At 41.1% G+C, this 20,273-nt stretch overlaps 1 protein-coding gene across 3 annotated transcripts; it reads left to right on the forward strand.

Annotated features, from left to right (window-relative positions):
• The first annotated feature begins 196 nt into the window (after window positions 1-196).
• On the forward strand, window positions 197-20,273 carry lrrc8da (leucine rich repeat containing 8 VRAC subunit Da). 3 transcript variants are annotated; one of them, XM_028593735.1, is made up of 4 exons: window positions 197-311; window positions 5,720-6,156; window positions 13,219-16,412; window positions 20,192-20,273. In XM_028593735.1, coding segments are annotated over exons 2-3 (2,568 nt in total). In that variant the 5' UTR covers window positions 197-311; window positions 5,720-6,155; the 3' UTR covers window positions 15,786-16,412; window positions 20,192-20,273. The 3 variants fall into 3 exon arrangements, with proteins under 3 accessions (XP_028449536.1, XP_028449538.1, XP_028449537.1); XM_028593737.1 differs by having other exon boundaries at window positions 5,720-6,152; XM_028593736.1 differs by lacking the exon at window positions 5,720-6,156.

A 20,273-nucleotide genomic window follows, 5' to 3' on the forward strand; every position in this document is an offset into this window, starting at 1 on the left:
ATGTCTATGATTATACGATTGGGTATAACGTATAGTAATATTCATATATATTTGAATGGACCATGTATGCAATGTGCCTAGAAAATCACGATTTCCGAAGACTAAATTTTGATTGGCTGCTTTTTGTCCATTAAAAAGTGACAAAAAGCATAACGTCATATATTGTCATTTTATTTCTTTCAATATAAGACACCTAGCTAACGTTACAGTTTCACTGTCTGTTTATTCTGAATATCTTACAACACTGAGTGTAGTCCTTCAGTGCCTCGTCATGTGAACACCACAGGATGGCGCTAACAAACAACATGCAAGTAAGTTGCACTGCTCCCCTGAACTTCCAGGACTTTCTTTAACATGTAACGTTAGCGATCATCTCACATCCGCTGTTCAACCATCAACTGTTTATGTTACTTTAGGCTGCGGCCGACCGTACACATGGCGTATTATATGTTAGTTAAAGTCTTGATAATAATTTGGGAACAATGACATGGTTGGATATAGCTAGCTTGTCCTGTTGTTATGTTGTCATTTATCAACTGTACGCAATTTTATTGACTTTGAATGTTGCTAGCAGAACGTTAGTTGGGTAACGTCTGCCTCGTAGTTTAAGGGTTCTATTAACTGAGCGGACTATTTACTGGAAAGGTGAACAACGTTTAGACCCTTACGGTATGGAGAAGGTTGTTTCACGTATTAGTCAACCCCCCAGGTGTTACCAGGTAAACAGTTATTCGTTATTGTTTGAAAAAAAAACATTTTGATTGCAAAACGCATTAAAATATAAATGAACGGTGTTAATAATTGTTTTGACAGGTGGCAATTGGAAGTGGATTTTTTTTTAACTTAACTCTAAATATTTTCTGAAGTGTATGTTTGGCTGTAGGTATTTCACTTTTTTATGTTAAGCTACACCCGCTAGCTTCTAGGCTAGCCTACTGACAAACTCTCTGGGTAACACTACCAATTATTGGAAATAATTAAATTAAAAGAAAAGGAATATACTCATTATATAGACATGCCAAACAAAGCGTAAATCACCAATCAAACCATGTTAGGTAACTTTAACGGGAGATATAAAGTAACAGAACTTACCAAGCACAAACCTTGTATTTGACCAGAATATGTGATTCAATGTCAGTGTAATTACTTGGAAACACAAACCAATAATTGGCTTACCATTAAAACAAGATAAATGCTTTCAGTTTTTATGAAAAGGTTATATAAATGGCCCTAAAGCCTGTTAAAAATAAATAAATAAATAAAAAGGCCTGTGATATTGCCGTCTGACAGTGCCAGCCTGTGTCTCTTACTCTGTACCAATCTGTGACTGCCCCTCTACATCATACTTCCCGGTCCTGTGAAGGAAACCACACAGTGCCACAAAGAGTCACTTGATTTGCTCAGGCGTTGTAATCCAATGACAAGTCCACATGTGTCTACAATTTAAATATCTATTTAAAAAAAAAAAAAAAACTCATATAAACCTAAATCACCCACTACGTAGGCCTATAGTATGTGTGACAACATACATTCATTTCTGTAACCTACTTTTTCTTAAAAAACTTCTTTGGAAACTGAATATAACTATGGCTATGATTGTAATGCATTATCATTACCCTTAACAGTATCAGTGAAGTGAGTGCAGTGTGCACCAGGACAACAGCAGGTGGAGCTAGATAAAAAAAGATAGAAAGTTTTCCCTGGCTCATCAGTCAATCTCGTTGTTCCAGGATGATTACAGTAATTAGTTTTCATTGACAGATCATTAGGTGCTGCTCTCTCTCTCTCTCTCTCTCAGTTGTTAAACACCTTTGATGTCATATTTGTTTGAATAGTAAAATGACACTCTATGGAGTAGAGTCATATTTTTTTGTTGACATGCATCATCTGGGCAGTCTAATCCGACACCTACAGCTGTTGATTAGGACATGGATGGATTACTGAACAGGCCTACCTGGCCCAGGCTCAGGGGCCCAAAGTGTCAGGGTCCCCCCTGGCATTCACTGGCAAAATGTAATTTAAAGAGACATACCATGAAGATATACAAAATGGCCAGAAAGAAACATAAAACGACTACAAAGAGACGCAAAGCAACTGTGAAGAGACAATAAATAACTACAAGAAGGGGCAAAACAACCCTGGACTGGTAGCTTACCTGGTTGAGCATGCATCCCATGTACCAAGGATCAGTCCTTACTGCAGTGGCCCGGGTTTGAGTCCGACTCTTGGCCCTTTGCTGCATGTCATCCCCACCTCTCTCTACCCTTTCATGCATTCTGCTGTCTTAGGCCAAAAAAACACTTAGGCAAAAGTATTACAAAGTCTGTCTTGCTCCTATGTAGGAGTGGTGGTGGGGCCTTTTGCATACTTGTGCCCTAAGGGCCCATTGTCTCCTAATCCGCCCAAAGCTTAGGATGTCATCCTCCAATGAGAAGCGCCGATAACCACTCTCAACAGCGGTCTGTGTACGACTCATAGACTGTAAAATAAGGTACGGCTCCATATCGGATCTGTCTTTTCTTAGAAATGCATTGTACTGGAGCTCTGCTGCATATTGCCTAACATACGGCCAGGCAGCCAGGCAGGCAGCCGGCTCTGCTTCCCGGGGCTCAGGTGTGAGGGATGTAGTTGACAACCCACGCTGTCACGAACAAATGTTCCTCAGACAGCGGCGTCATTCCCACAGTTTTGAAAGGTGCTGAGAAATTAGGTTAGAGGCGCACCTGGAGAACGGAGTGAAAAGCCCTGGACTGGTAGCTTACCTGGTTGAGCATGCGTCCCATGTACCAAGGATCAGTCCTTACTGCAGTGGCCCGGGTTTGAGTCCGACTCTCGGCCCTTTGCTGCATGTCATCTCCCCCCTCTCTCTACCCTTTCATGCATTCTGCTGTCCTATGATATTAAGGCCAAAAAAAAACTTATGCAAAAGTATTACAAAGTCCGTCTTGTTCCTATGTAGGAGTGGTGGTGAGGCCTTTTGCATGTATTTGTGCCCTAAGGGCCCATTGTCTCATAACCCGCCCAAAGATTAGGAAACAATGTTGAGGAAATGTGCGTGCCACGTGCGCAGAATACTGTTGCAACTGATTCTTGCCTGAACAGTGTCCTTGATTTGCATTTATGTCTTTTTCACATATAATTAATGCACGTTTTCTTTCTTCGATTGATCATGCCTGTGGAAACTTACCTTGTTAACTCTAGGCTGGCTACAGGTCCAGGCATGAGAGCTAACACAGGTACATCCAACAACATGAGAACAAGCAGAGACCAGCATGCTAGTGTCAGAGCAGTAGAAAAAGTGGCATGCATTCTCAGTATCTTTCTTTGTCTTTGTCTCAACCACACATACACATACAAATACACATACAATAACTATCTCAGTGACTCGGCAGCTGTTTATTCATTTACCAACTGCAACATCATATCACACCAAATGGTCATTCTTTGTTAAGCTTAGTGTATGTCAAGTAATAACAAAGGATCCACACACAAGCACACAGCTTGTGCGCACACGTAGGGAGTAGTGTATGTAATTTGACACACAGGCACACACACTCTTTCTTGTTTAAACCTGAGAAACCTTTGTTGACTACATGAATCCCTAACTCTGAACCTTAACATAAAACTGAATTTCCTACCCCACAGTGTATTGGTGAGAAAAACCAGTGCTTATTGTGCTAAGAGGAAATTAATTACCATAGAAACCTGTTTGTTTCGGTTTGTTGTCGGTTTGAGGCTTTGGTCTTAAATTAGATGACTGTGTATTAGTAGCTACTCAGACCTCACTTTTGTATATCTTGCGTGCAGTTAAATCAACAGCCAATGTTTGTGAGTGTAATACTACCCTGTGTATTCTTTACAAATCAGAGAGGGAGGTACATGCTGAATTATTTATATCTCATTGAGCCAATTCTCAGTGCACTGTGCTGGTTGCCAGGGGTATCTGGGGTCCCCAGCTGTTGGCCCCATCAGCCCCACAGACCAGAAATCCCATACTATCAAACCAGCGTTCCTCCTGCTACCCAGTGTGACAATAAACCAAACATTATCTTTATACCCTTTACCCTACCCTTACCACACCAACCACAAGTCTTGCGACAATCAGTTATCTGTAGGATAGACTGAGGTTAGACTAAACAGCTGAATCAGTGTCACTAGCAGAATAACTCGGGCTAATAAATATTGCGCAATATGATATCAGCATTTAGATCATAAAAAAAAGTCATTACAAGTAATGTCTTGGCAAGTTGCGGAGGGAAGCACTGAGAAACGTCTAAAAATAATTCACTTGGCCCCCAGGCAGAAAGTTAAATGATACACAGTTTACATCTACTAATGCACTACTTCTCTCATTCACTTTGTCCACTCTTTCTTTGTTTGGGATTCTTAAAGCGAGCCACTATAAACTCAACTATCGCAAGACTTCAATTACTTAACCCAGAACAAACATTTGGCACTCTTTTTTTTCTGTAAAGCCTTATAAAGAACACAGACAAAATGACCAGTGTAATCATTCTGCATGTGTTTATGTATGGTCATGCACCACCTCCACGTCTGAACTTGTAACATGGCAGACTATTGCACTACATGCCCCAGTGGCTGCTTTTCTTTCTTTCTTTTTTTTCTTCCTTCCTTCTCCTCAAAGTACACGAGTAGCGTGAGTGAGAAGAGAGTGCCAGCAGCCAGCAGCCCAGGACCGGTTGAAACCTGTATGGGTTGCAACTGAGGAGACACTTTCTCAACCTAGTGCATCGTTAACCAAATCCAGAAAGAGCTGGAGCTGATGCATGACTTCAGCACCCAGGGTCCTATTGACTGTTGAGTTTATCAATACCTATAATACATACACACAGATAGATAGATAGATAGATAGATAGATAGATAGATAGATAGATAGATAGATAGATAGATAGATACAGACAGACTGACAGATTATTAACAATGTTGCTTTCTGTGCACATGTTAATAACTTTTATTTACTTATATTTATTAAACTTTTAATTTAACTGTAACAACACAGGGCATTGTGTCAAACGTGTGTCACGTGCACAAAAGGCACATGTGAGACTTCTGAATAAATCAGCGAAGTTATTTCAACACCACAATGCATTTGTGGTGTCTGGTAGGCTACTCGAAACAAAAGAGGGGAAGCTGCTGCTTCGTTCAAGACACGCAGGGAAGACAGTAGACAACAGAGCTCAGTTTTCAGTTGGTAGGCCTATAAAGCTGATTTCCAATAGCATTCAATTCAGGGTTTTGATCTCTATTACATATAATTTTTTCCACTTGCCGAATACTAACTGAATTTATTATATTATAATGAATTTATATTATAGTATAGGCATTCTCAAATTTGCTACAAAACTTTGTTGGCTGTACCAAAGTAAATGTAGCATCATTAGTGAAAGCAGTATAGGCCTACTCTGTGATTCGGCCACATAGGCCTATAGTTCCCTATGCAAAACTTCATGGAAGGCAGTTGCGTTTTCAAATCACAGATGTGTACTTTTAGCTGGGAATGAAAGTATGTATCTATATATATATATATATATATATATATATATATATATATATATATATATATATATGTATATATGTATATATGTATATATATAAAAACGTTTAAATCCAACATTTCCACAAATGTTTTGCTGGTACGTCCAGCCCACCCGTGGACTGTGTCGCCCTCTCTATCATTTTTTTTCTCTCCCATACGCAGTGAATGCAGCGTCAGATAAGCTAGAGCAGGCGGTGTCCTCAGGAAGTTGGCATAATGTCATCCTCCAATGAGAAGCGCCCATAATACTCTCAACTGCGGTCTGTGTGCGGCTCATAGACTGTAAAATAAGGTACGGCTCCATATTGGATCGGTCTTTTCTTTTGCACTTGCACTGGAGCTCTGCTGCATATAGTCTAACGTACGGCCAGGCAGCCAGCCGGCTCTGCTTCCCGGGGCTCAGGTGTGAGGGATGTAGCTGACAACCGGCGCTGTCACGAACAAATGTTCCTGAGAGCTGTGTATCACACAGCGGCGTCATTCCCACAGTTTTGAACGGGGCTGAGAAATTAGGTTAGAGGCGCACCTGGAGAACGGAGTGGAAAGTGGCATGCAGGCGGAGGAAGAAATAATTGGATTGAGATAACGCCACACGGTCAGTAAGTATATTTCCCTTCACAATGTTCTAAACGAATATAATATTTATTTATTTTATCAGTAACCTCACTAATTTTGTTTCTCCGCGCTTGGCCGAGCACATTCCAGATAAGAAACATGTTTAGGCTACCCGGTGTGAATGTTTAACGCCACCGGGACACATGCTGTTTCTCAGGCTCACGTTTCAACAAGTCACCTGACCCAGTACACCAAGATAACTTACTGCGCAAGAACTCCTCACGTCGGGGGGAAAAAGTCCGCGTATCATCCAGCTAGACGGGTCTTATTTCCCCTTATGGTGGAATAGTCTACCTAAACGAAAAAAGAATCACCCAGCCTGTTTTCCACATGGCCAGTCTGCGACCTATTTCCTATTTCCTTGCTGTCTGCAGCCATGTCTAACCCTCAGACCTGGCTTGAACTTAGTTTACACCAGTGGTGTAGTCGAATGTATTGTAGTACTGTATATGTATGGGCCAGAATCGGCCTTTTTGCAGGGAGGGGGGGGGGACATATCATAGTGGGGGGATCTGGTGGCTTCCCCCAGGGAAATTTTGAGCGTCAAAGACTTCATATCCTGCATTCTGACACACTTTTATGCACCAATTTTCGGTGAAAATACCTTTTTATTTAGCCTATGTGAAGAAAAAAAACCCACAGATGACAATTCAGAATATTCAAAATTATAATGGAAAGTATGTTGTTGTTGTTGAGCATTTTAAAATTGGTATATGGAAATCCTGGCGCTTTCTTAGTGGGTGTACTGCGTATACCTGCGTATCACGTAGACTACACCACTGGTTTGCACTAAATTATAGCCATCTTTAAACTAAAATGGTCCCCGCCCTTTCCTTTGGGCCCCATGGCCCCCCCATACCCCAGAGCAGGATTGATCATTATAAACTGTGGAGCCCATATTATATCTTCTCTGTCACAACTCACTAGCTGTGTTTTTATTCAACTATTTTTATTTGTATTTTGAAATGTTGCATTAGGAAATCTGCATGGAAATGGCAATATTTGATAAAAATTTGTTCAAAAAAGTTTTTCGCTTAAAAGAGTTGATTTGCTAAATGGGATATGAAAACGCCTTTGCCTGACGTAGCAACAATTTAACCTACATGAATAAACAGCTGTTTACTCTGTTGGCCAATACTAGCTCACATAAAAGACAATTAAAACTTGCCAAACCAAATTCCTGAAGACCTTTCTATTGTTCTATCGTATACCGTATGCGTTAAGGCCCTGACACACCGACCTGATAATCGGCCGTCGGACAGTCTGGCGAGGTTGGTGACTTAAGTCTGTTCGGTGTGTTCCGTGCCGTCGTCCGTAGGAGGGGCTGTTGGCCTTCATTTTGGCCGACCTGACTTGCTGGGTCGGACTCAATGACCAATCTGATTGGTGGAGTGCTAACCCGGAAATGGCGAGCAGGATGAGTGACGAACCCCTCTCAAAAAACTGACCTTTGTCGATCTGAAATGAAGACCGATTCATGGCCTATTTCTCGCTTAAAATGTTTTCAGAAACCCATGTTTCAGTGAACTATTTTTTGAAAAATACGAGATCGTATTTCGAACAAGTCGCCATTATCGGTCAGCTGGAGAAGCCAGACCCACGCGACGCGCTCGTTATTTCCGGTTTTCATTTTTTTGTATTACGTCTCGGACACGCGCAGAACGTACGCTCAGGTCAAGCTTCGGTGTCTTCCGAGGCACTTTTTGGACCTCGGGAAGCCGTCTGCTCAGTCCAGGTTGGTGCGTCAGGGCTTTTAGATGCAGGCCCCCAGAAAGTGCGCCGAGCTTTGAAGCCAATTTGTTATAATGGCCAAACGGGTTATTGCAACTCTCGTGTCCGTCACACGATGCCTTCGGGCCCAAAAAGATGCGGAAGTTGAACTTTTTTGGTTTTATGCGCTAATGAGCAACTGTCATAGCGATGAACGAGGCTTTGCCTCTATCCAGTTGTTGTTGTTATTAATCCATGGTCAGATGGCCAAGGCGGTTTGTGACCTTTTACTTCATCTTCTCTGTTCACTGGTGGATTTCAGCCATGTGTAGCCTAGCGCCAAGTTCTGGCGAAACTAGCTGTGGCCTAGTTTATTTCCTCTAAACTGGTTGATGGAAACACACCTAATTTGCATTTCTTTTATGCAACATTTCAATGTGACATTTGAATGGCAACATATCTGCTCTTGCATTTCACAAACATCTCTTGCACTGATGCATTCTCCAGATAGATGGTTGGACATGTCAAATATCATTCAGCCATCTTTGATTTAATTATTTACATCCATGACATGTCAAAATGTCTTCCTAAAAGCCCATTATTTATTTTTATAGCACTATGAGAAAACACCAATATAACAACAGCTATACAGTAACAACCAAGTGTACTTGTGAGTTCCTCAAAACAACAAGTTAACTTGGTATAACCCTGCAGTATTACGCTAGTGGGATATCTTGGTCTATATGTGAAGACTAGAGCCTGACACATAGTCGGTATTTCCAGTGTTTCCGGTTTTTCCGGTATTACCTGGTGTTGACCAGTGGTCGGCCATACACCAATTACATTACTTGGCCAACGCCCCCACCGTCTTTTGGTTTTTGTAGAAAATGAACCCATTTAGTTAATTTTCATGTATTAGTGCCCACTAAAATACTAAGCTTGTTATCAAAGTCGGACCACGGGCACTAATTACAAACTTAAAAGTGTCTGCTCTGTACAGCCGTAGCAACAGCAGCCGCTGTATCAGTTGATAACATCGGCCCACTGATTTTTCGGTCAGGCTCTAGTGAAGACCCTCTGAAACAGAAACAAATCGCACCACGTTGCAGTGTCAATCAATAGCATAGCTGCTTTGACTTTGACCTTTGTGACATGATGGGCGTTCATGCTTGAGACATCCATGATCATTGTGCAGTAGCCATAAGCTTACATGCTTGTTTGGAGGCTGATTGATCTCAGTGATGAACTGAAACTTAACTTATCGGAAATACATTTCCTTTTAAATACATTTCCTTTGAGAAAGAGTCAAGATACCAAAATAGAATGGCTTATACACTGGCAACCTATTAGCCATTTCTTTTCAGTCTGTTACTGCTGGCTTTAGAAGATAAGGCCACTGGGTGTCAACAACTGTCAGCGCTACCTATAATATGTTAGGGTGTCACCCTCAAACTAGAGGCCAGTTACTGCATATTATATTGTGACAAATTTGATCAGATTACATCTAATTGGAATTTCAGGAAATGTACCAAAATGTGGAAAACAAGTGAAACCCATAGATATTGTTCTGTATCTATGGTGAAACCTCTAATAATTCTAATACAATTGGTTAAAATAAATAAATAATATAAAAATAATAAAAGAAAGATGGAGTTTGAAGTTTTTACAAAATTAATAGTTTGTTCAAATTTTTTATTTTAGATTCCTTTTCCTTTTCTGTGATTTTCTTTTGTTTTAATGAAAACAAAATAAGTTGTATTTGAAATACAGTTTTTTGTTAGTTTACTTTTAGTTCAAATTACTGTTAATGTTATGTTTGATGTGCTATCAAATAAATCAAATGAACACACACACAGGAGTCAAATACAAGTGTTCTTATTGGAAATGCTTCAACTCTTTCTTACTTACAAGAAATACATCCATTTTGGAGTGCAGTGCATAGTATAAAACTGTATGAAATATTTAAATTGTGTCACAAAACTGTTGCTCTTCAGTGCAGAGTCCAGAAAACAACAAATTATCAAGATGGATGGATCGTTTATTTCCCGAATTACTGTCTGTTGAAATATGTCTTTCAATTGTGGTTGATTGGGTTAGAAGCAGGAAATAGATGAAAGTTGATTGAAGCATGTGCCCCATCTGCTAAATGAGAAAAGCCAGTGATTGATGAAATGTGCCAAATGTCTTAGCGAGTCAGAACAGTTGGAAGACCTATGACTACATCATAGGACTGTGCACTGTTCCAGTAAAAATTGTTGTAATAAGTCTGCGTTTAGCACAAACTTGGCTCTGTGCTTAAACATCATTAAAGGTCCCATATTGTAAAAAGTGGAAACATTTCACATTGAAGCTGACAAAAGAAGTGAGCTGAAAAAGACGAGGCAAAGTGTAAACACTGCAGGAAAAAAAAGTCATGTGCATACAGGTGCATTACTGCCACCAAGTTTTTATTAAGGCCCGAGCGCCGACAGCGGCGAAGGCCCTATTGAAACTGAAGGAATTATTATTATTTTCCCGTCAAATGAATTGACTTTTTGAGGGGCTTAATATATTCAAAAACTCACCAAATTTGGCGGTCGCAGTCTGGTGAAAATTTACGTATTTTAAGGGTTTCGGGAATAGGCGCACAAAAATGGCTCGCTAGCGCCCCCTACAAAGTTAAGAAAATTGAGCCCCTGCAGTGCGTTTAACGTAGACTCACGAAACTTGGTACACATCTGTAGCATGTCAAGATGTACAAAAAACTTCATTAGAGCCATACCCTAAACCAAACAGGAAGTCCGCCATTTTGAATTAAATGTTCGAAATTAGTGCGATTTTGGCCATTTCCACATGTCGTACTTTAACAAACTCTTCCTAGAGATTTCATCCGATCAACTTCAAACTCGGTCTGTGCCATCTTAAGATGTTAAAGATGAAAAGTTGTTAAAAGAAAAACTTTTCGTCATAGGGCGTGGCCGTGGCAGGGCGGCCATTTTGTGCGTTTCGCAGCCAAAACAGGAAGTGGGTGTAACTCGAGTGTACGTTGTCCGATTACCTCAAAACTTTTCAGGATTCATAAGAGTCCAACCCTGAGGACAAATAAAGGCCGATATTTACTTAAAGTCATCGCGCCCCCTAGTGGCAACAGGAAGTAGGCCTAAAAGTCAAGGTGCTATACTTTAACAAACTCCTCCTAGAGATTTCATCCGATGGACTTCAAACTTGGTCTGTACCATCGCAACACCTTAACGATGAAAATTTATTAAAAGAAAAACTTTTCGTCAGACGGTGTGGGCGTGGCGTGGCGGCCATTTTGAGTGTTTAGCGATGAACAAAGAAGTTGTTGTAAATTGTCGTATCTGCCCAAAATTTCTCACGATGGACAAGGGTCCAGGCCTGAGGACAACTACAGGCCAAAATTGACTTTTTGTCATAGCACCCCCCGCTGGCAACAGGAAATGCGCCTTATATGACAAACATCATCCGATTTACATGAAACTCAGAATGTGTGGTCTACATGTAATAATGAGCCGCCCCCTATAATATGACCACGCCCATTTCCTCAGGCCACGCCCCCTTTCATAACATTTGAGTCTTGTGTGAGGTGTCATTGAACTCAGCAGAGACTTTATTCTTCATTGGTGATGGTTTAGCCTTCCCCCTAAGCTTTAGCCATGCCCCCTTTTATAACTAATGACCCGTTTGATGCAGATCCTTGTGTGAGGTATCATTGAACTCAGCACAGACTTCCTTTTTAATTGGTGATGGTTTGACCCTCCCCCTACGCTTTTGCCACGCCCCTTATCACAGCTAATGAACTGTATGATGTAGAGTCTTGTGTGAGCTATCGTTGTACTCAGCAGGGTGTTCCCTTTTCATTGTTGATGATTTGCGGCGTCTGAGTGCCGCGCGAATGCACGGTCGCAAGGAGCGGCGTCCCCCGGTAACCCAAAACATGCGCAGAGGCGCGAGGGCCCGTCCATCGCTGCTCGCAGCTTTAATTTTTTTTATTTTTTTCAAAAATAAAAGTATGAACCTAAAAATGATCATAATATGGGACCTTTTAAAGCATTACTGAGTAACACTAGACTGCAAAGTGAGAGATCTATTTAGCACACTAGAGATAAAAAGACATTTACACTCAGCAGTAGCTTCACAGTTACACATCAATAGCTATTACAGCTAGGGGGTTAAATGTGTTACTCTAACTCCCCACTTTTGGCAGCCTGCTATGGATTTGACCCAAAAAGATTTCACTTCCTGATGTATGTTTGTGCTCTAGAAACTCGTGTCAGATGTTCTTCTTGAATTTACTTCTTTGTAAAAAGGCAGTTATAAAGGATGTTTAGTAATCCAAACAATAGCAATTAGCGATTATTTTCATCATGGATACATTTGTCGATTTTAATTTCTCAATCATTGTTCCGTCACAGTTTTAAAGCGCCCATATTATGCTCATTTTCAGGTTCATAATTTTATTTAGAGGTTGTACCAGAATAGGTTTACATACACCATATTTTTATTGTACTGCGCATTGCTGTAGCTCCTCTTTTCACCCTGTGTGTTGAGCTCTCTGTTTTAGCTACAGAGTGAGGCATCTCACTTCTGTTCCATCTTTGTTGGGAGTCGCACATGCGCAGTAGCTAGGTACTGGGCTACTAGCTAGAAGCTAAGGCTGCTAGCGGTTAGCCACCTCGTTCTCAATGGCAAAACACTGCTACAACGCACACAAGTTCACCCTAATCTACAAAAGAAATTGTATAGAACTACTTGCATGTACCTCATCTGCGGGTATTCAACGCAAAGTTGGAAGTGTACCCCTGTTTAGAAGAAGTCTCCCGGCTAATCCTGCTTTGTCATGACCGAAGTTGGAGAAACAGCTAGCTGATGTGGTATTAGCTAAAGTGGTTAGCATACACCAAATGTTTCGGCCGATGACGTAGACTGCCCAGCCGATTTTGACCAGTTCACCCGGAGACTGAAGGCAGGATACGTTCTGGAACCCGTATCTTGCTAAAACTGCATGGATGTTTTTTTTTTTTTTTTTTCAAGTTTGTATGCGTGTGGAAGCACCAGAGACACTTGAACATTGATTTTTGTTTTTCATAATATGGGCACTTTAAAAGTGATGTCTTCAGATGTCATGTTTTATCTGACCCACAATCCAAAACCCAAAGACTTTTAGTTGGCAATGATAGAAAACCGAGAAAAGCAGCAATGCCTCACATTGGTATAACTGGGACGAGCATGTTGAGTTCTTATTCAAAAAAATTACTGAAGCGAACAATTAATTGATTATCAAAATACTTGTTGCTTAATTTTCTGTTGATTAACTGACTCTCCTTTTGTTGCAGTGATGTTCACGCTATCTGAGATTGCATCCTTGAATGACATCCAGCCAACGTACCGCATCCTAAAGCCATGGTGGGACGTCTTCATGGACTACCTGGGGCTGGTCATGCTGATGCTGGCCATATTCGCCATGACCATGCAGATCACCAAGGACCAGGTGGCTTGCCTTCCGTGTCAAGATGAGCCGGAGGAGGCCACGGCAGGGGCTATGTCTAACTCGCCCACGCAGCAGAGCACACAGAAAGCAGCCTTCTCAGCAGCCACCGGAGTCCCTCTGGCAACCACCTTCCCCCTAGTCTCTAAGGACTTACCAGACGACGTTGCACACGAGATCCATGTCACACACCAACACACTGCTGTGGCGGCAGAGAAATATATCAATCAACCTGGACCCACAGGGATCAGGACCAACCTGGACTTTCAACAATATGTCTTCATCAACCAAATATGTTACCATGTTGCCTTGCCCTGGTATTCCAAGTACTTTCCCTACCTTGCCCTCATCCACACCATTATTCTTATGGTCAGTAGCAATTTTTGGTTCAAATACCCCAAAACGAGCTCCAAGATTGAGCATTTTGTTTCAATTCTAGGTAGATGTTTTGAGTCTCCCTGGACTACGAAGGCTTTGTCTGAAACCGCTTGTGAGGACTCTGAGGAGAACAAACAGCGGTTGACCGGCACCACCTTAGCACCAAAGCAGGTCTCTTTAGAAGGGAAGGATGAAAGCTCAAATGTCAGCCCAACCACACCCATGCTCGGGCTGAAGTTCTCTGCCGATAAGCCCATCGCAGAGGTCCCAAGTAGCATGACAATCCTGGACAAAAAAGATGGGGAGCAGGCCAAAGCCCTGTTTGAGAAAGTCCGAAAATTCCGAGCTCATGTGGAGGACAGCGATTTCATCTACAAGCTTTATGTAGCGCAGACCGTTGTCAAAACGGTCAAGTTTATTTTGATATTATCCTACACTTCGACCTTTTTGGCTGAAATAAATTTCAAGCACAATTGTGAGCCTGATATCAAACAGCTAATAGGATACACAAAGTTCTTATGTACGCACAACATGGCTTTCATGCTAAAAAAGCTGCTTGTTAGCTACATGACTTTGATTTTGATCTACGGGATGGCTTGCCTGTACTCTCTCTTCTGGGTGTTCCGCCGGCCTCTGAAAGAGTACTCATTCGAGAAGGTCCGGGAAGAGAGCAGCTTTAGTGACATTCCTGATGTCAAAAACGACTTTGCATTCCTTTTACACATGGTTGACCAATACGACCAGCTCTACTCCAAGCGCTTTGGCGTCTTCTTGTCCGAGGTCAGCGAAAACAAGCTCAGAGAGATCAGCCTTAATCACGAGTGGACCTTTGAAAAACTAAGGCAGCTTGTGACCCGTAACGCCTCGGACCAGCAAGAGCTGCACCTTTTCATGCTCTCTGGTATTCCGAATGCAGTGTTCGACATCACAGACTTGGAAGTGCTGAAACTGGAGCTGATTCCTGAGGTGAGGTTCTCGGCAAAGGTCTCCCAAATGACCAGCCTGGTGGAGCTGCATCTCTGCCACTGTCCGGCCAAAGTAGAGCAGACAGCGTTTGCTTTCCTGCGTGACAGTCTTCGCTGCCTTCATGTCAAGTTCACTGACGTTGCCGAGATCCCAGCATGGGTGTATTTGCTGAGGAGTTTGAGGGAGCTCAACCTAATCGGCAACTTGAGCTCAGAAAATAACAAAATGATTGGTCTAGAGTCCATGCGAGATTTGAGGCATTTGAAGACATTATGCTTGAAGAGCAACCTCACAAAAATGCCCACCAACATCACAGAGCTGTCGCCACATCTGATTAAGCTAGTGGTGCACAATGACGGTACCAAACTTGTGGTACTAAACAGTCTGAAAAAAATGACAAATATAATTGATCTGGAACTGCATACGTGTGAACTGGAGAGGATTCCCCATGCTATTTTCAGCTTGACCAACCTACAGGAACTTGACCTGAAATCTAACAACATCCGAACCATCGAGGAGATCATCAGCTTCCAGCACCTCAAGAGGCTGACGTGCCTTAAGCTGTGGCACAACAAAATCATCACCATCCCATCCTCCATCGGCCAGATCAAGTCTCTGGAGTCTCTCCACCTCTCCCACAATAAACTGGAGTCCCTGCCTCCTGCCTTGTTCATGCTGCCTAAACTGCGGCACTTGGACGTGGGCCACAACTCCATCACAGTGCTCCCTCTGGATGTGGGTCTCCTCCACAATCTCCAGCACTTGGCCATCAACTCCAACAAGCTGGAGGTGCTGCCCAAGTCTCTGTTCAGATGCACCAAGCTCAAGGTGCTGTGTCTGGGGAACAATGCGCTCACCGTGCTGCCAGAGACCGTGGGCCAACTGGTCCAGCTCACTCAGCTGGAGCTGAGAGGGAACTGTCTGGACAGACTGCCCGCCCAGCTAGGAAACTGTCGCCTGCTGCGCAAAAGCGGCCTGGTTGTGGAGGACCATCTCTTTGACGCATTGCCGGTGGAGGTTAAGGAGAGCATTAGCCGAGAGAACAACACTTCCTTTACGAGTGGCTTATAGCACAAAAAAAACCACTGGTTCATGAGTTCATGACAATCCTGCATAATGGATGTAAGAGTAGACTCTTTATTATTGTAATATCCCTAAAAATGAATGCATTTCTCTTGATTATTTTAATGAGTTGTCTTAGTTGCTTATATATTAAAATTGTATATATTGCTTTCCTTGTTGCTGAGTATCTATTATAGTTCAGCAATGTTTTGGCATTTCATAGCTTTGAGTAACAAAACATTAGAAATTTAGCTTCTTTATGTCCTACTCTATAGACCAAAACTGATTGCTCCAATGACACATTATGTAGATTTGTCATTGTTGTTTTAGGTACTCAGGTATAATTGTAACCATGCGGAACAATCTTTTTTGCCTTAACTGCTGCTATTGCATTTTTTTTTTTTTTTACTTTTTACAGTGAGGGCTTTCACTAGCCTGACAGATTCTAGTCAGAATGTGAACTTCCCGACCTTGAATGTTGTGGGCGGGGCTAAGTTCGGCTGGCATCCAGGCTAGGCTTTCACTAACAAAAGGCCAAAAATTAATATTTAATGTTTTCTTGTCAGTTTTACATACAGTTACTATCAACGGAGCAATTACATGCTACGGAAAGAGGACACAATGGAATGCTTCTTTGTAAGTAGTTTTCAACTTTTGTTGAAATCGTAAAACCTTTTTATTTTCCTCAATATCCCAACAAAATGACATTAGAGTTGTAAAACTCAGGTAGAGACTACTCCCCATAAATGAAACTTTACCTGACTGTTGTAGAGATTGTATACTAATTAATTAAGCCTATAGCAATTAATTTGCACATTGAAAACATAATAATTTAAAGATCACTAAATGTCCTTTTGTAATAAACTGTCCGAGAAGACAGACGTGCGCTGATAAAAGGGAACAGTTTAATCTTTTTTTTTTTTTTTTTTTTTTTAAATCACGCTTTCAAATTTGAAATGTGGAATAAAACCGCTCAACAACTGATTATTTAACATGTCAGAATTGTGTGATGACCTTCATTCTTCTTAATGTATTTCTGTGTAGGTCTATATTATATACCCAGTATGTCTTATTTAGAGCTGCTGTACCACCATTGTTATCCTATGCTCAAAGTTCACAACTTTATGGCACAATAAAACAAGATTTTAGATGAATATCTAATCATTGTTTATCTACTTCCGCCCCACTCCAATGAAACAAGCCTCTGTCTAAACAGTTATTACAATGCGGCAATTAATCATCTTATTAATTACATCTGTGTTTGATAAGTTAAAATGGGGGGAGGTATACTCAACACAGGCTTTTTCTCCCAGAGAATCCCCTACCCCGCTGTCTACAAAGTTTTTGCTCCTGTTTCTTTAAGGGGCTCCATACAAAGGCCACTGAGCCAAGGATCATTGTACCACCAGTAAGATTGTCTGAGTGAGGAGAAAACAATAGGTTTACTGTTTCTGTGTTGATCTTGTCAAGGTTATGCGTGTTATGCATGCATGTATCCTTCTGTTCAACAGTCTAATTGATGGCCTTGCAGTAATACTCTGAATAAGGGAACTTCTCTGAGAATGGACATCATGGTGTTCCTGTCTTTGAGATATCCTGCCCTGGTTTTAAAAGTGTCTGCACATCACCGCTGCTCATTCGCTTTGTTTAGATTAAACCCTCATCAAATCATTTTCTGTACTCATTCTACATTTAGAAGTTTTTCACAGATTTCAACATTAGGGGGCTTTCTTTCTTTTGGAAGTCAATAAACACTGTACTATAGTATAACTGAGTATGTAATAGTATAACTGAGTATGTATGATGCCTACGTTATGTGCAATGGCTTCCAAAGTTGTGTCAGCAAAAGCAGGATAAATGCTACTTTTATGTTATCCATGGCCGGTTTGTAGTAATATAGTTAACCACAAATGTAATTAAGATATACATGATGCAAATTTTGACACCGGTGTATATAAGAGGTAATAATGCAGGATCTCCTTTAAAGCCCTGATCATGATATTGATATTGTACTTTAGTGGTACACATTTTCTAAGCATTTTGCAATTAATAAGTTTAACAAACCAACACACACACAGAACCTGGGGCCTTTTAGACCTCCTTCAGGAACCTGAAATAGCCTAACACTTAATTTGTCGACTGGTTTGTGCTATTTTAATTGGAAATTTGTCATTTGTAATTTGAAATATACCAAAAGTGCTCATGCTTTGTTACCTGAAGTTGAGCCTATGTCTTGTAGAGGAACCCTGTGTCAAAAATGTAGTTTCAAGAACTTTAGTTTAGTTTTGTGTGTACATGTAGTGCTATAGTACATTTAAAAAAACAAACTGTACATAATGCACACTGAATCAGGGAAATAGAGTTTAATGGGGCCCAGCAAGTTAATCTGACCCTGCCTGTAGTGTGTATATATAGCTATTCATTTTGCTCTGACATTTAAATTACTAACTAAAAAAACAAAGAACACGAACAAATCCATTTTAAGATCAACTTGACACCCCTATTAATAGCATTTAATTGACAGTTATAAACCTGCATCTGTCACTTAAAGTATACAGGGATATAAGCAACATACCATAGACTGTATCAAAGATTCTCTATAGCGCATTTCAAGCATGCTTTCCAGCCACTCCAATGGTATGAACTCATCGATGTATTCAACCGTCTCTGATGTATTGATGGATGGATTAAAAAGAAACTATTAACGTATGAAATGCAAAATGGTACACACTACCTGTCTCCTAAGTGGACGTGGCCTCGTTTGTAGTGTAGAGCAGTTATGGATAAAAAGTGAATTTGCATAATGTGTTTATATTTTCTTTAGTTAACATTAGAGATTTACACAGCTAAAAGTCATATTTAGCATGACGAAAAATTGCCATCTGTGGAGTTTGCGTTAGTTGATGGTTGCTGTGCGGTCTCCAGATCTCGCGAGAGTCTATTTCTGAGACAGAGAAACTCGGAACAAAGTTCATTTTCTCCAGATTTATCCGACTGTAAAATGACTTTACTCTTCCATTTTAATGTCAGAATGTTTGGGATATATGTGGCTTGTGAATACTGTGTCCAACATTTACTTTGGTGAGTATGGGGGGAAAGGATCGGTCATAATCTGTATTCACGTTCACTTCTCCCATTAGAATCAATACCATAGACTGTTAATATTTACAGTCCGTGATCAATATACTCAGGAAACTGCCGCTAGTCTCTTAAAGGAGGCGTGGCTGTGGCGAAACCACGTGACGCCGGTACAGGAAATAACCGGAAATATCCACTCTGCTCTGAACGACTGTTGGGAATATGTGTTGTCTTTAACTGTCTATGCATGAATCCTGATGACATGGCATTAGCAAAGATGGTGTCCTAAACCGTCTCTGACATTAGTCTCGCTTTGACCCTCTGACAGACCTTCCTCGACATGTATAAAAATAATAATAAAAAAAACGGTTGGGCATAATAGATCCATGGTGAGGCTCTATTAGCTTATTATACATCCATGGGTCTCAGGTTTAAACCTGTGAAATAGAAGAATGTGTCATTTATTTCTGTATATAATTGATGTTCAACATTTTATTAGAAGGAAAACTGGGCAAACAATTCAAAGATGTTTAAAATGTATCAGTGGGAGAATTCCACATTCACATGAAGACATGGGCGGACTCCAAATTTGGGACTTCATCAATCCCATATTATGCATTATTGCATATGCATCCCATAAAACACCTTAAAGATAAAAGAAGAAAAAAAAGGCAAGACTAATTTTGTGTTTGATTCCTTTCTCATGGACCGATTGTGTATTCAGTATATGTTCTCTATGGGTGAAACGTACAGGTGCCGTCCATATCGTGTGTTGCAGAATGCTGCCATCTGTCGGCGGGTGTAAGTAACTGTTAACCAGCAGTTTGTATGTGATCTAGCTTTACTATCTGCTCCTGTTAAAGCAACCAAGTAATGAATCGTCCAAATACTATTCCGTTCAACCCTTCAGCCAAACCTAAAGCAGCTGCTGCTCAAGTATTATACAATCAACAGCAGTGTGGGAGGTAACGTTATAACTTCACTCGGTGCTTCAGTCTTTGAACGTAACGTGAACTAAATGTGTTGAACGTTAATTTATTTGAGCAAGTTTCAGATTAACAACGTCGAGCAGCGTGCCTGTCGGATGAGTTTCTGGCTGTGTCTTTGTTGACTGGCTTTCATTAGACTAATCGCTACCTCAAAGAAAATAAACATGGTCTGTGTGCGTAGCTATGTAGCTGAAGGCTAAACGCACAGTATGCTAAGCTAGCTGACGTTAGGGTCTATGTCTTCTTTTCTTAGAACATTTCAAGTATTAGTCATTATTGTTGTGTTCACTTGCGTTGCAGTTTTGCGCTCATTTCTCATGTTTTCACCTGTTTTCTGTGATAAAACAGAATACCCCAAGAAGCTATGTTACACATCCCAGTGAAGCCAGCAGTCAACTCAAAAATCAGGTCACCTGGCAAGGCTGCTAAG

The sequence above is a fragment of the Perca flavescens genome, chromosome 12 (assembly GCF_004354835.1).
Source record: "Perca flavescens isolate YP-PL-M2 chromosome 12, PFLA_1.0, whole genome shotgun sequence".
In the NCBI taxonomy this organism is placed as follows: Eukaryota; Metazoa; Chordata; class Actinopteri; order Perciformes; family Percidae; genus Perca; species Perca flavescens.